This window comes from Urocitellus parryii, chromosome 3 (genome assembly GCF_045843805.1).
Source record: "Urocitellus parryii isolate mUroPar1 chromosome 3, mUroPar1.hap1, whole genome shotgun sequence".
NCBI lineage: Eukaryota > Metazoa > Chordata > Mammalia > Rodentia > Sciuridae > Urocitellus > Urocitellus parryii.
The window spans coordinates 190,432,764-190,446,008 of record NC_135533.1 but is presented as its reverse complement, the minus strand read 5'-3'; the positions used below and the strand labels follow the sequence as shown (position 1 = coordinate 190,446,008).

At 36.6% G+C, this 13,245-nt stretch overlaps 1 protein-coding gene across 4 annotated transcripts in view; it reads left to right on the top strand.

The window, feature by feature from the left end:
- Ubp1 (upstream binding protein 1) overlaps positions 1 to 13,245 on the top strand; it is a 50,210-nt gene that overhangs the window by 23,962 nt on the left and 13,003 nt on the right. For 3 of the 4 annotated variants that reach the window (XR_013343362.1, XM_077796253.1, XM_026405389.2), the window contains exons 4-9: positions 1,847 to 1,952; positions 2,521 to 2,627; positions 4,723 to 4,875; positions 4,970 to 5,080; positions 5,524 to 5,631; positions 10,365 to 10,468. Coding sequence is in view for 3 of the 4 variants with exons in the window: in XM_077796253.1 (XP_077652379.1) it covers positions 1,847 to 1,952; positions 2,521 to 2,627; positions 4,723 to 4,875; positions 4,970 to 5,080; positions 5,524 to 5,631; positions 10,365 to 10,468 (689 nt within the window). In the remaining variant the exon portion in view is untranslated. The remainder of the gene's footprint in view (positions 1 to 1,846; positions 1,953 to 2,520; positions 2,628 to 4,722; positions 4,876 to 4,969; positions 5,081 to 5,523; positions 5,632 to 10,364; positions 10,469 to 13,245) is intronic. The other variant, XM_026405396.2, reaches the window with a different exon arrangement.

Sequence of the window (13,245 nt, the reverse complement as noted above, 5' to 3'; positions counted from 1 at the left end):
GACTATTTGGTGTTCTGTGGAGAATATAACAAACATTGATATCCAGACCAAATGCCCAAATTGTTTTTAGCAAAGCACAAAGAAAGGCAGTTCTCAAGTAGTTATCATTGTTTATTGTTAGTGAAAACAAATTGGCTTTCTAGGGCAGTTCTTTCAGTATGTGATAAGATTTAGAAATAATTAGTCTGATAGATGAGACTCAGTGTTTAAAATACTTTTGGCAAGCTAGTTAAAATACCTCTCAGATTAACTTGTAATGTCAGGGTTAATTAAGTTGTTCATCTTTCTTGGATTTACTTCCAAAATAAAACATGTAAAAAGCAACTCATGCTCAAAACCAATGCAGGCAAAGAAATAAAGGGAAAAAAAGGCAACAATGACACTTCATCATGAGATAATAAACTCTTTAACTGTAGAAAAACCAGTCAGCTATAAATTTAGTGAATGTTCTACTAACTTCATAGTAGCATATATACTACTTATATACTGACTGAAAGGGATTAATTTTAAAAGGTTTTACTTTCAGCTCATCTTCAATTTGATAAGCCACCTGTCTGATTTTTGTTGGATGTGCCAGAATATATTCACTTATGCCCTGGGAGCTTGCCTGGGATTCAGAGCTACAGAAATCAATCCCATTGAGTTTCTTCTTATATCTTGCTTTTTCTTTACTATGGTCCTCTTTGTCTTCCTTACTGTACTACTATAGTGTGACTTTCTGGAATGAGGCTTACTGCAATCTCATAAGTCTAATATCTTAATACCATGTGCAGTACTGTGTAGTACCATGTAGTACCATACTATTTTCTTCTTAATTTGTGGATTTTTAGTCTGGTTATTACTGAACATGGAAGAATCAAAGTCATGACATTTTATGTATTATGCTCTCTTCTGAGGGAAACTAGCTAACAAATTTGAACCACTGGCATTGGTTCCGAACACAGGGCCTACCACCAGCCATGCACCATTGTTATAAGAGCTTTGCTGCAGGCTGGAGATGGTGTAAAGAGGGTGCATCTCAAAGAAACAACTTATTACTATTAAGTGGTTTCCTTCAAAATATCAGCCATGTTTGGATAGTATTTAAGGAGTGGGGAAAGCAGGGGTACCAAAGTAGTATTTATATGTATTGCCAACGAATGATTTCCTGTTCAAATCAACAGTATTTTATTATCTTCTCAGAATGTCACTCATAAATGTGTCAGAAACATTAATTAATTCAAATTTGTTGCCTGAGTGCATTTTGATCATTTGTCATCTTTTTCTGGAAATGAAATAGTTGGTATCATGAAGAGCAGAGGATTGGCCTAGAGTTTGTGGAGGAGAATTAAAACTTCTAGGAATTTGAGTGTTCAGATAAAATTTGACATCCCCCCTCCCCACACCTTAACCTCTGATAATCTCAGGTTAAATAGTTGAGAATGAATTCTGCAATTGGGGTTTCTTTTACCATTGTGCCTGATATTCTCTTATCTCTGTAATATAATACATTTTCATTGTCATAGTGCCTATATGCTTCTGCCATTTTCTTCAAGTAAATATAATTCTTGCTCACTAATTTTAAATCACTAATTCTACTGATTTTGAATAGTAATATCAAATTATTTTATAAAATTTATATCTAAGTTTTCTTTTTATTTATGCTTCTTACTTTGAGTTATAAGTCTTTTCACCAAATAAACATATATAAAGTGTACCAGAATAGAAAAGCTCACTTATGGAATGTTTAAGCAGAATCAGATTTTATATGCTCTTCTACTATATGTTACTACATAAGAAGCGAAAATGCTGTTACATTTTAGCTGGAGTGGTTTAAAAGTACTCATTTTCCCCACTTATTCCATAGAGCATCATAAGGGTTGTATTCCATGACAGACGGCTACAATATACAGAACATCAGCAACTTGAAGGTTGGAAGTGGAATCGCCCAGGAGACAGACTTCTTGATTTAGGTACACGTGGTGGTCAAAAGACCATGTCGATGAAGGTGTTGTAATTTAACCATGTCTATTAATGTGTTAGCATCAAGTGTAATTAATTATGTAGAGAAAGTTTTGGTATTAGTAAATCCAGTGCCTTGAAGATTTAAAATGTGAAGTTGGTTTTTTGGCACTGAACTGAACCAGGGATTTTATGATTTTGAAACTATATAATTCTTACTTGGCCACATCCATTGTATTATTAAAATGAAATAAAAGCCATGGTAGGCGAATATATCATTCTTACTAGGTGTATTTTGATATTGAAGACAAGGTTGACCACAGAGAACATTGAGGGAAAAAGTTCAACATGGATATAATTATTTTCTTAGGACATAATGTAGTAAGTTTAAGTTTTTTGTTTATTGAGATGAGGTCTTACTATGTTGCCCAAGGTGGCCTTGAACTCCTGGGTTTAAGTGATCCTACTGCCTTCTGAGTAACCAGGACTACAGGCCCATCACCACACCCAGCTCAAGTTGTAAGTTTTTTAATTATTTAAAATGGATGCATTTTTATGTAACTTCTTTTTAAAATGCAGATATTCCAATGTCTGTGGGCATAATCGACACAAGGACAAATCCAAGTCAGTTAAATGCAGTTGAGTTTCTGTGGGACCCTGCAAAACGCACATCTGCTTTTATTCAGGTATGGATTTTTACATTAGAAGCATACTGACCCAGTTATTTAGGTCATGGTGAGATTGAATTTTTGATACATGATATTATTTTTTTTAAATGTTATTTATAAACTGTCTTATAATAGCTGCCTTTGGTCCTGGGGATTGAACCTAGAGGCACTCAATCACTAAGCCATGTTACCAGTCCTTTTTGTTTTTTATTTTGAGACAGAGTGTAAATTGTAAGGTGCTGAGGCTGGTGTTGAGCTTGGGATTCTCCTACTGTAACCTCCCAAGTTGCTGGAATTATAGGCATGCACTGTACCTGTTTTTTTTTTTTTTTTTTTTTTTTTAAATATACACAATTAAAATGGGTTTGCAGGGGCTGTGGCTCAGTGGCAGAGCACTTGCCTAGCATGTGTGAGGTTCTGTGTTTGATTCTCAGCACTGCACATAAATAAATAAATTAAATAAAATGGGTTTAAGCTACTCAATTCATCATATTATAGAAAAGACTTTCTGTGATATGTAAAGATTATTCAAATTCTATTTTTACCATTAGTAATTGACAATAAAGATTTTCATCATTTTTAATAAACAAAAACTGCTATTTAAAAAAATGATTGAAAAAAGTTTTAAAATTCTTGGTAGCATTGTTAAAACATTTTAATACTGAAATTTTCAAACCTTCACAAATAGAACACTGGTTCTCCATGTACCCACCTGGCTTCACCAGTTAGTAGTTTTTTCTCATTTAGAATTATTATTGGCATACTTTAAAACAAATTCCAGACATATTTCATCCATCAAGAACATGTATATTGAAAAGTTGAATTTTTTAAAAGTAACATTATATTTATTAAAAAGTAGTAATTCTAATGGTATGTTCAGATTTATAATATCTATGGAGGAATTTAAACTTGTGAGTAGGCAATCTTTATATTGAAAAGAGAAAACATTTAATTCTTGGGCAATCTAAGTAGGCTATGGATCATATCAACTGTAAAGAATCATTAGTATTTTGCTGCTGGGAGCAGTGGCACACACCTGTAATCTCTGATTGGAGAGGCAGAGGCAAGAGGATTGCAAGTTTGGGGCCATCTTCAGCAAATTATCAAGGCCCTAAGCAAGTTAGTGAGATCCTGTGCCAAAACACTGTGGCTCAGTGCTAAAGCACCCTTGGGTTCAACCATCACCAAAAATAAGTCAATAAATCATTAGTATTTTGCATTTTGGTGGTCTACCAAATGTTCTTCATCTGTTAATCTTTGGGGCATGGTTGATAATAATTGAATATTTTTCTCATGCTATTGATGTTTGTCTGTAGGATAACCACTTATGTAGTGAATGGTAACACCACCTCAGGTTGTTAATAATAAAATCTTGGGTTGTGCAGTCATAAGTCATTGCAGAAATCTGCTTTCACATTGCAAGTAATTTGAAGATGGTATGTGTATGTAGCAAGCAAAAATGACCATAGTGCTGTACTCTAAAGCTGTTTTCTCAAGCTGGCATTTAGGCAAGAGTGGAAGATGAATATTGCTCCGGAGTCCAAAATAGATTTTTGAAGGGTTCTGGAGAATTTAGATGGATATAAGATGAGTCCTTCGTTTTCTGGGCTGTGGAAATTCCCTAGGCATGTATCACAGATTGGTATGTCTGTGTAAGAGCCTCAGTAAGATGATTGGCTGTCTGAAATAGGGGTAATGGCAGTAAAGGATAAACCACTGACAGCTCAGAATGATGAAGTAAGGATTGCTGTGGATTGAGTAGGGCTTAGGACCCTGGGTCTAAGAGTAGCATATTGTTCAGTGTGGAGGTAGGTGACATGTATAGGAAGCCATTGTACTTTTAAGTCCTGCATCAGAGGAGGGAGAATGTAATAGGGAAAGAGGTTGTTCTGAGCAAATCCAGAACTACTCATTGGATTTCTAAAAGAAATCATTGGATTACTAATACACAGGATGTATTAAAAGCTAGGGAAATTCACAAGAGAATTTTGCTGATATGTGAGAGTTTTTAAGGTTCTTGAATGTGTGCTGGTGGCATGCTATCTAACTGGGAACTAAATAGGCAATCCATGGGAGGTGCTTTGAGGCCACTTCATCTTGCATTGATTTTTAGGTACACTGCATCAGCACAGAATTTACTCCTCGAAAACATGGAGGTGAAAAGGGAGTACCTTTCAGGATCCAGGTTGACACCTTTAAGCAGAATGAAAACGGAGAATACACAGATCATCTTCACTCTGCTAGTTGCCAAATTAAAGTTTTTAAGGTAAGAAATAGAAACCAGCTGTCAGTAATTAGGATTCAGTTTTGCTTTTAAAGCTGTTTACAGTATGATGAAGGAAATAATCTTTGTTTTTAAGCCTAAAGGTGCAGACAGAAAACAAAAAACTGACCGAGAAAAGATGGAAAAAAGAACAGCTCATGAAAAAGAAAAGTATCAGCCGTCCTATGATACCACAATCCTCACAGAGGTAATGTAATGTGGCATTTGGTTTTGGAAGAGAAGCAGAGGTTGTGTATTATTAGCACTACCTCTCAGACGAGTTTCACAACAAAGGGGTTGGGAAAGATTGGGTGGTAGAACAACATGATATTCTTTGAGAAATTTGTAGGGAAATATTTAAATTTGGGAATTTTTATGGATTAGTTTTGTGGGTGGGATCTTGAATGAAGATGCTGAAATCCCAATCAGGTCTCAGAAACAGACCTTAAAACCTTGAAGTTGGCAAGAGATTATTAAATTGGGGCCTAGAATGTCCAATTTTTGTCACTGCTGGGGTTTTGCATTTTCTTTAACTTTGAATCCTGTTAGTCATACATTTGTTTAATTGGACTGCAGAGACATGAAACAGGGTATTAGATCTTTCTTTGTATAATGAAAAGACATTGATCCCAATCTTTGGTGTTTGTCCAGATGAGGCTTGAGCCTATAATTGAAGATGCAGTTGAACATGAGCAGAAAAAGTCCAGCAAGCGGACTTTGCCAGCAGACTACGGTGATTCTCTGGCAAAGCGAGGCAGTGTAAGGGACTTCTGCTTCTCTTTTCATTGTGCAAGAAACCTTGTACAGTGTTAGATATAGGACCAACTTCCACTGAAAAGTAAAGCCAAAATTGTTTTTGATGTCCATGTCTTGATTTAATTTGCTTTTGTTTAGACTTCCTGCTTTCTGTTTGTTCCTCACTGAGGAAAATTTCCTAAATCTAACACTTTAAAACAAAGCAAAAACAATGTTGACCATATTGGGTGGTTTTGGAGGGAAAAAAGAATACACCCAGAGATTTGTGTTCCCTCCTTGTCTCCTTCCCTCTTCCCTCCCTCCCTCCACACACACCTCCTCCAAGAGCACTGAAATTAATTGAAAATAATTTCTTTATTTAAATAGTTATTTTTAAAATAGTTGTCATTTTTGTGTAATTAAACATTTTTTTGCTTTCTCTTGTGTAGACCTGATAAGAAAATTTTGTGGATATTTAAATGATGGCATCAAGCTTGACATTAATATGTGCAATATTCTATGTCACATTTCCTTGCATGCAGTGTAAGAATCTGTGTCTGTCTGTGCTTTTAAAAGCCTATTTGGCAGCACTGGTAGAAAAAAACATCTTTGACTGCATTAGTGATTCCTCTTGGCACCCACCTGCATTGTGACTTAATGCTTCAGATTAAAGTAGTGCACCTCACTACACTTAGACCTGGGTCTCCTCAATTTGCAGTCCAGGAGGCTTTTGGTTGTGTATTAGCCTTTTCAGGTTAAGTAGAGCAGATCTTTATTTCATGACACAGCTCTTCATCTAACAGTCCACAAAAGATTATTTTATTATGCAAACTCAGATTAGTTATATACTAGTAGCATTAAAGAATAAAAAACAAATTGGTATCATATATATTAATGAGTACTCTATTCATTGTTGCGTGTTCACACTATTAAGGTGCCAAAAACGGATTTTTCACTTTCCTACATACACTTGTGATTAATTATAGATCTTGAAACAGGCACCATCAAAGGAACCTTGATTCCAGTTTAATGCATTGAATAAAAATGTTTTGAATTTTTCTTCATGCAATCATACTTAAAATGTACACATCCTAGTGCCACAGGGAGCACACATGTTGCATCTTCTTTAACTGGGCTTTTAAATTTTAAATCAATGATTTTTGGAACCACTAAATATTCTTTCCCAAAATGCTTGTCTCTCCAGTTTTATCTTCTGATTCCCCAGATGAAGACCCATAATGTTCTTAGTAGATTTCTTTAGGGAAATATCCTGGTAACTCAACTCACTTTCCCACTCCTTTTATAAACCATTTAGCTAACTTAAATGGTAATTCATAAATAAAAGAAATCTGTTACAGCCCTGAGCTAATCTGAAGATGAGAAAGTTGTTGGGAAATCTTTAATGATTCTTAACTCAAGTCTAAAGTATGCAAAACGTCAGCAGTTCACTGGCCTGGGATTTCACATCTTCCTAGTGTGTTGCTTGCTGCCCTGGCTGCATTTGGTTTGGGTAAGATGCTTCTAGATGTGGTTTGAGCTCATCGTAGAAACCTATTTTAAAAAGCAGGTTACTGATAAGAAAGAAGGTCTGCAGCAATTCTTTCATATACTTCTTCAAATGCCTACAAAGGAAGGCCAATATTGCTTATAGCTTTTTGGATAGTTATATTTGGCTTTCAGTAAAAATGGATGTCCAGTGTATTGTTAAAATCTAAAAGGTGCTGATGAAATGGTCCCACACTGAATCATTACTACCATTGGTACCCAGGTGCTACACAACAAAACTCTTAGCATGTCTACTAATCTTTGATTGGCTCACATCAGGCCTGCCAGTTTTTACAGCCTTAAGTGGGTCATCATTCTTTAATCTACTTGAGGAGATACTCATTCATAGTGTACTGTAACTAGAATTATATGATCAATTAGTCCTAGTGTCTATGCATTACAGTGTTTGGGAACATAGGAACATTGCCTAATTTTAACGAGTGTTATTGGGCTGGCAATGTAGCTTAATGGTGGAAAGCTTGTCTAACTTGTATGAGGCCTGGGTTTGATTCCATGACCACAAAAATAAAACAAAGCAGCACTTCTCTTGTACTGTTAAAAAAAATCTAAATGTGTAAAAGTGAAAGCTTTGTGTAGGGAGTGTGAATAAATTTGGCCTCTTTACTTTGTCAAACTAACTTGAAGCTTATGATTGCTTCATTTCCTCAAAAAGCTGACAGTAATCAGTAAAGCAAATATGGAAGACAGTGTTTTTAATAAAAAAATTTCATTTTTTAGATGTGTGCTATGCTGTGTTGTTTTGTATTGAGCAAGGAGGATGGTGTTGCAGGAAAAACTTCCAGGTAGTGGAGGTGACAGTGAATGTTGACACCTGAGATTTTGATTAGATATGCTAAGGAGCTCATAGAATCTTATAAACTGAGGAGGTGATAATTTGTAAGATGGAAAGAAAAACAAAGACCTTAGTTTTTAAAAAAGTGGGCATTGTGGTATAAAATGTCACTTTTATAAGTGAAATTGGTATGCCATGCCAAAGGTTTAGTAAAGCTATGTGGTGGTAATAATTGCAGTTTTTCCCATTTTTAAAGAGGTACATAACAGGATAGTTGTTAAGAAGATTAGGGAATTTCTCCTTTTTTTGTGTGTGTGTATCCATGCTTTTGATTCTTGTCAGGTATGGATTTTTAGTCCCTGTACCATTGGCAAGCTTTACTTTGTACTGCAGAATGCCTCACGCTTTCTTAACTCCTTCGCACTAGTGGTCTAGATGCTTTGCTATTCAGAAGAATTTTGGAAAAAGATATATTCCTTGTACATTTTCAAGTTGTCATCTGAAAGTTTTCATCATAAATTTAAACTGCTGAAAAAGGAGACAATTTTCTGGCATGGTGAATATATTCATAGTTTAAGATAAAACTATGACATTTACTCTTTGAAGTTCATCCTGTATACTATAGAAAAATAAAATTTCATCATCTTTTTTTTAGAGAGAGAGAGAGAGAGAGAATTTTTTAATATTTATTTTTCAGTTTTCTGTGGACACAACATCTTTATTTTATTTTATGTGGTGCTGAGGATTGAACCCAGAGCCCCGCCTAGGTGAGCGCATTACCGCTTGAGCCACATCCTGAGCCCCAATTTCATCATCTTTAGTTAAATCCAGAATCTTAGATTAACTGAAAGGGCAGAATTAAGGCCAGGATTATTCTCCCCTTCCTTCTTGCTTAATGTTCTGAGTCTGAAGGTCTTTTTTTAAATGATCATCCTAATTATTTCTTTACAGCAATTTTTTATAAATGAAATTTTGAGTTTTAAATTTTCTTTTGACCATTGACCCTTAACTTAGTCAAGACATTTAAATTTTTGGGCTGGGGCTGTAACTCAATTGTAGAGCACTCGCCTAGTATGTGTGAAGCACTGTGTTTGATTCTTTGCATCACACATAAAGGTATCGTGTCCATCTATGACAAAAAAATTAGAAAAAGAAATTTGAATTTTTAAAATAGAAGTATCAGTTTGTAATAACAAGTTATATAAATTGTGGTGAAAAACTATCAAATTAAAAAATAAACATTAATTGGAACTATATCTTGAATGATGAGACAGGATAGAATATGGCTTTTAGATTTTTAAATAGACAGGAGAAACTGTTTTTGATAAATTTTTCTTTCAGCAGTGTCATTAAAGTGTTGGCACTCCAATTTGTAAAAATTCCAGTAATATACCTTTCTGTATAATCTAGATTATTTTAGTATATGCCAGTTGATAATAGGTCCTCCTGGATTATTTTGAAAATAAAAAATTGAAAACCACCTAATAGTTTTTTGCTTGGCTTTGGTGTCTTAACCCAGGGCTGTAGTTGGATGTGATGCTTCTCTTGTGTAAAATGGGAGAAGGATGATTGTGAAAAGAGTTTCTTGATTGACAAACATCCCCAAAAGATCAGCTGTAGAAAGATTACCTGTCGGGTAAAATAGATTACTTCCTTCCTTGGGTTTGAGACTTCTATTTGAGGCTCTCCTAGCCTGCTCAGTGTGCTTTTACTATGGCTTTTTCAGCTCTCTTAATGAAACAGTGTGTTTTTGTATCTTTGCTCTATCTCTGGTCAGAATTTTACCTAAGGTTGAGGAATATTTAAGCCCACTATATCCTTTAAGAAAATACAAATAAATATATACGGATGGATAGGTAGAGGTAGAGGCAGTGCTATACACAGTTGGTACACTTTGGTGGGCCTATCTAATCTTATTTGGGAATTATTAATCTTAAGAGAGATCAAGGAAGCAAATGGGTACTGGTAAGGCTGCTCCTTAGGGAATAGGGCAAAAGGAGACCTAGTAGGACACAGCCACTGTCCAAGTCACCATGTGATGTCAGATGTTGCTTATGAATCCTTTTTCGTTTCTGCTATTTTTTTAAAACGTTGATAGGTGCCTTTTGGGGAACTGACAAAGCTCTTGAAAACAAATTATACCTAAGTATATATTTTAAATGCTTTTATGAATTTTTGCTGTTGTCATCACTTCAGGTCTTCTCTAAGATTAATCAGTGTCTAGACGCACACAGCAGGTAAAATTTTTCTTTGCCACACAGGCTAAAATTGACATGTGTCTTTGAGGGTACTTGGTATGCATCAGGTGTCTTTCATTTTAGAATCTTGCATTGGGTCAGACTAGAGAGTAAATCACAAAAGTATTTCTTCTACATATTTAAAAGGCATATCATTAATTTATTTCTGTTTCTGTCCTTAGTGTTCTCCGTGGCCTGATACCCCCACAACCTATGCGAATAACAGCCCTTCACCAGCGCCCACTTTCACCTCTTCCCAGCAGAGCACTTGCAGTGTCCCAGACAGGTATCTGGTTTCTGTAGTTCTGTGCCTGCACCACCTCATGATCCTGCAAGTCCCTTCCTCTTCATTAAAGTAGCCTGCCTGCCTCTTTTTTTTTTTTTTTTTTGGTGGTGCTGGGGATTGAACCTAAGTCCTTGTACATGTGAGGCAAGCACTCTACCAACTGAGCTATGTCTCCAGCCTTTAAAGTAGCCTCTTAATGACTGTGCACGGTAGTTATATTTTCTTCACCTGCGAGCCTTTTGCAGTAGCCTCGTGTGCCTCATACTTTCACAACTATGATAATTGTAGAAGAGGGACCATTTTCAAGATGAAGACAAGGAAACAGTCTGTGAGATTGAAGACAGTATTAATGAGGTTCCCAGGCAAGGTCATGGTGAGTTGTTGAGGTGAAACTATGACTTCAGTATGTTAAAATTACATTTATTAGCAAGAACACTCATCTTCAGTGCTTGCCATATCAGACAGCTTATTTCGTGATCTATTTTCCCTCCCAATAGAAAGTTTGTTTCTGTTTTTTGAGTATTTAAGGAAGGGCTTTCAGTTTCTTTCTTTTTTGGACCAGGGATTCAACCCAGGGGCACTTAACCACTGAGCCATCTTCAGCCCTATTTTGTATTTTATTTAGAGACAGGGTCTCACTGAGTTGTTAGTGCCTTGCTTTTATTGAGGCTGGCTTTGAATTCGAGATCCTTCTGCCTCAGCCACCTGAGCTATTGGGATTACAGGTGTGTCCCACTGTGACTGGCTAGGGCTTTCGGTTTCTAATGAGTCACTGTGGTTTCAGAAATGGGAATAATAGATTTTTAAGTTTTTTCTTTTTTAGTGGTACTGGAGATTGAATCCAAGGGCTTGCATACGCTAGGCAATTGCTCTGCCACTGAGCTGCACCCTTTTTAAAAATTTTATAGTCACCTAGGCTGGCCTGGCCACCACCACCCCTCCCCCCTCCTCCCCCACCCTCCATTTTTGGTCCCATTAATTGAGGGGCACTTAACTACTGAGCTACATCCCTAGCCTTTTTTTTTTTTTTTTAAGTATTTTTTTTTTCAGAGAGAGTGAGAGAATTTTTTAATATTTATTTTTTAGTTTTTGGCAGACACAATATCTTTGTTTGTATGTGGTGCTGAGGATCGAACTCAGGCCGCAGGCATGCCAGGCGAGCGCGCTACCGCTTGAGCCACATCCCCAGCCCTTTTTAAGTAATTTTTAATATTTTTTTTTAGTTGTAGTTGGAAATAATACCTTTATTTTATTTACTTATTTTTACGTGGTGCTGAGGATTGAACCCAGGGCTTCACATGATGTGCTAGGTGAGTGTTCTACTGCTGAGCCACAATCCTCAGCACCCCCAGTCTTTTTTTTTTTTTTTTGAGACAGAGGGTCTCGCTAAGTTTCTTAGACTGGATTTGTACTCACGATCTTCCTGCCCCAGCCTCCCGAGTTGCTGGGATTATAGGTGTGCATCACTGCCCCTGGCTCCTATGTTTTTTTTTTTTTTTTCCACCGTCCCCTGGATCAGCAGGCTTTTCTTTATTCAGTATTTAGCAGCGGAGTCAATTGGTAGAACCCTGGAGTGGCTCATTTTGGGGGCAGAAAATAGCTAGCTTCCACATTTGTTATTGGTGCATTATAGTTGTACATATTGGTGGGATTTGTTATTACATATTTGTACATGCACACAATATAACAACATAATTTGGTCAATATCACTCCCCAGCACCCCAATCCCTTGGTCCTTTTACTCTACTGATCTCCCTTTGAGTTTTAGGAGATCCATCCCCACTTGTATTATCCTTATCCTTTTTCTTCTCTAGGTTCTACATGAGAGAAAACATATGACTCTTAATCTTCTGAGTTTGACTTATTTTACCCATCCATTTTCCTGCTAATGTCATAATTTCATTTTTCTTTATTCATCTGAAACTTTTTTTGGGGGGTGGGGCTTGGAACTTTTGATCCTCCTGCCTCAGCCTTTCACGTAGCTGGGATTATAGGTGTGGGCCACCCATTACTGTGCTTATTATCTGGCTTTGACTAACAACTGAGACTCTTGGGAATTACAGGTGGGAGCAGGAGACAGGGTCTGAGGCAACCTGAAGATGCAGTGGTACCCTCTGGGGCTTTCCATTTCTGGCTGCTTTGCTGGAGAACTAAAGCAGAGTATTTCTGATCAGACCCCACCACCACCCTTTTTTTTAGGGCACTTCTTACTGCGGAGAAAATTATTAAAGCTATGACCACAAGGGAAAGGTTCTGTTATTTTATACTCTGATCATATTGCCCAGGTCTGATAAGAAAACAAACAAAATGACATTTTTCCCCTGTGGAAATATATGAGCTGGTGATACTGCGTGTTTTCATGTAGGTTTAAAAGTAGAAGAATACTCATTGACTTGAAGGAGGGACTGGAGAGCCATCATGTTACCACATTAAAAGATCTCTTCTAGTTTTGTTTTTTTAGGGCAGTCCAGCCTTAATAATCTTACAAAATTCCTATGACCTTAGAGATGAGTTGTGAATTCAAGTTGACTAGTTGGCTGGATATTTCCTGAGAGTCCACTGTTCCAGGACTATTCTAGGTGCTGTGATATATAAGTGACCAGACAGATCTCAATTTGAAGGAGCTGAAATTTAGTGAGTGGAAATGGATATAAATAATCAATATAGTGCCTGTAGCTCAGTGGGAGAACACTTCCCTGGGTTCTATCCCCACCATTGCCCCCCAAAATAAAGGAGCCTATGTGCAGGAGTCAGAAAGTTGTTTACTGTTTTCATTC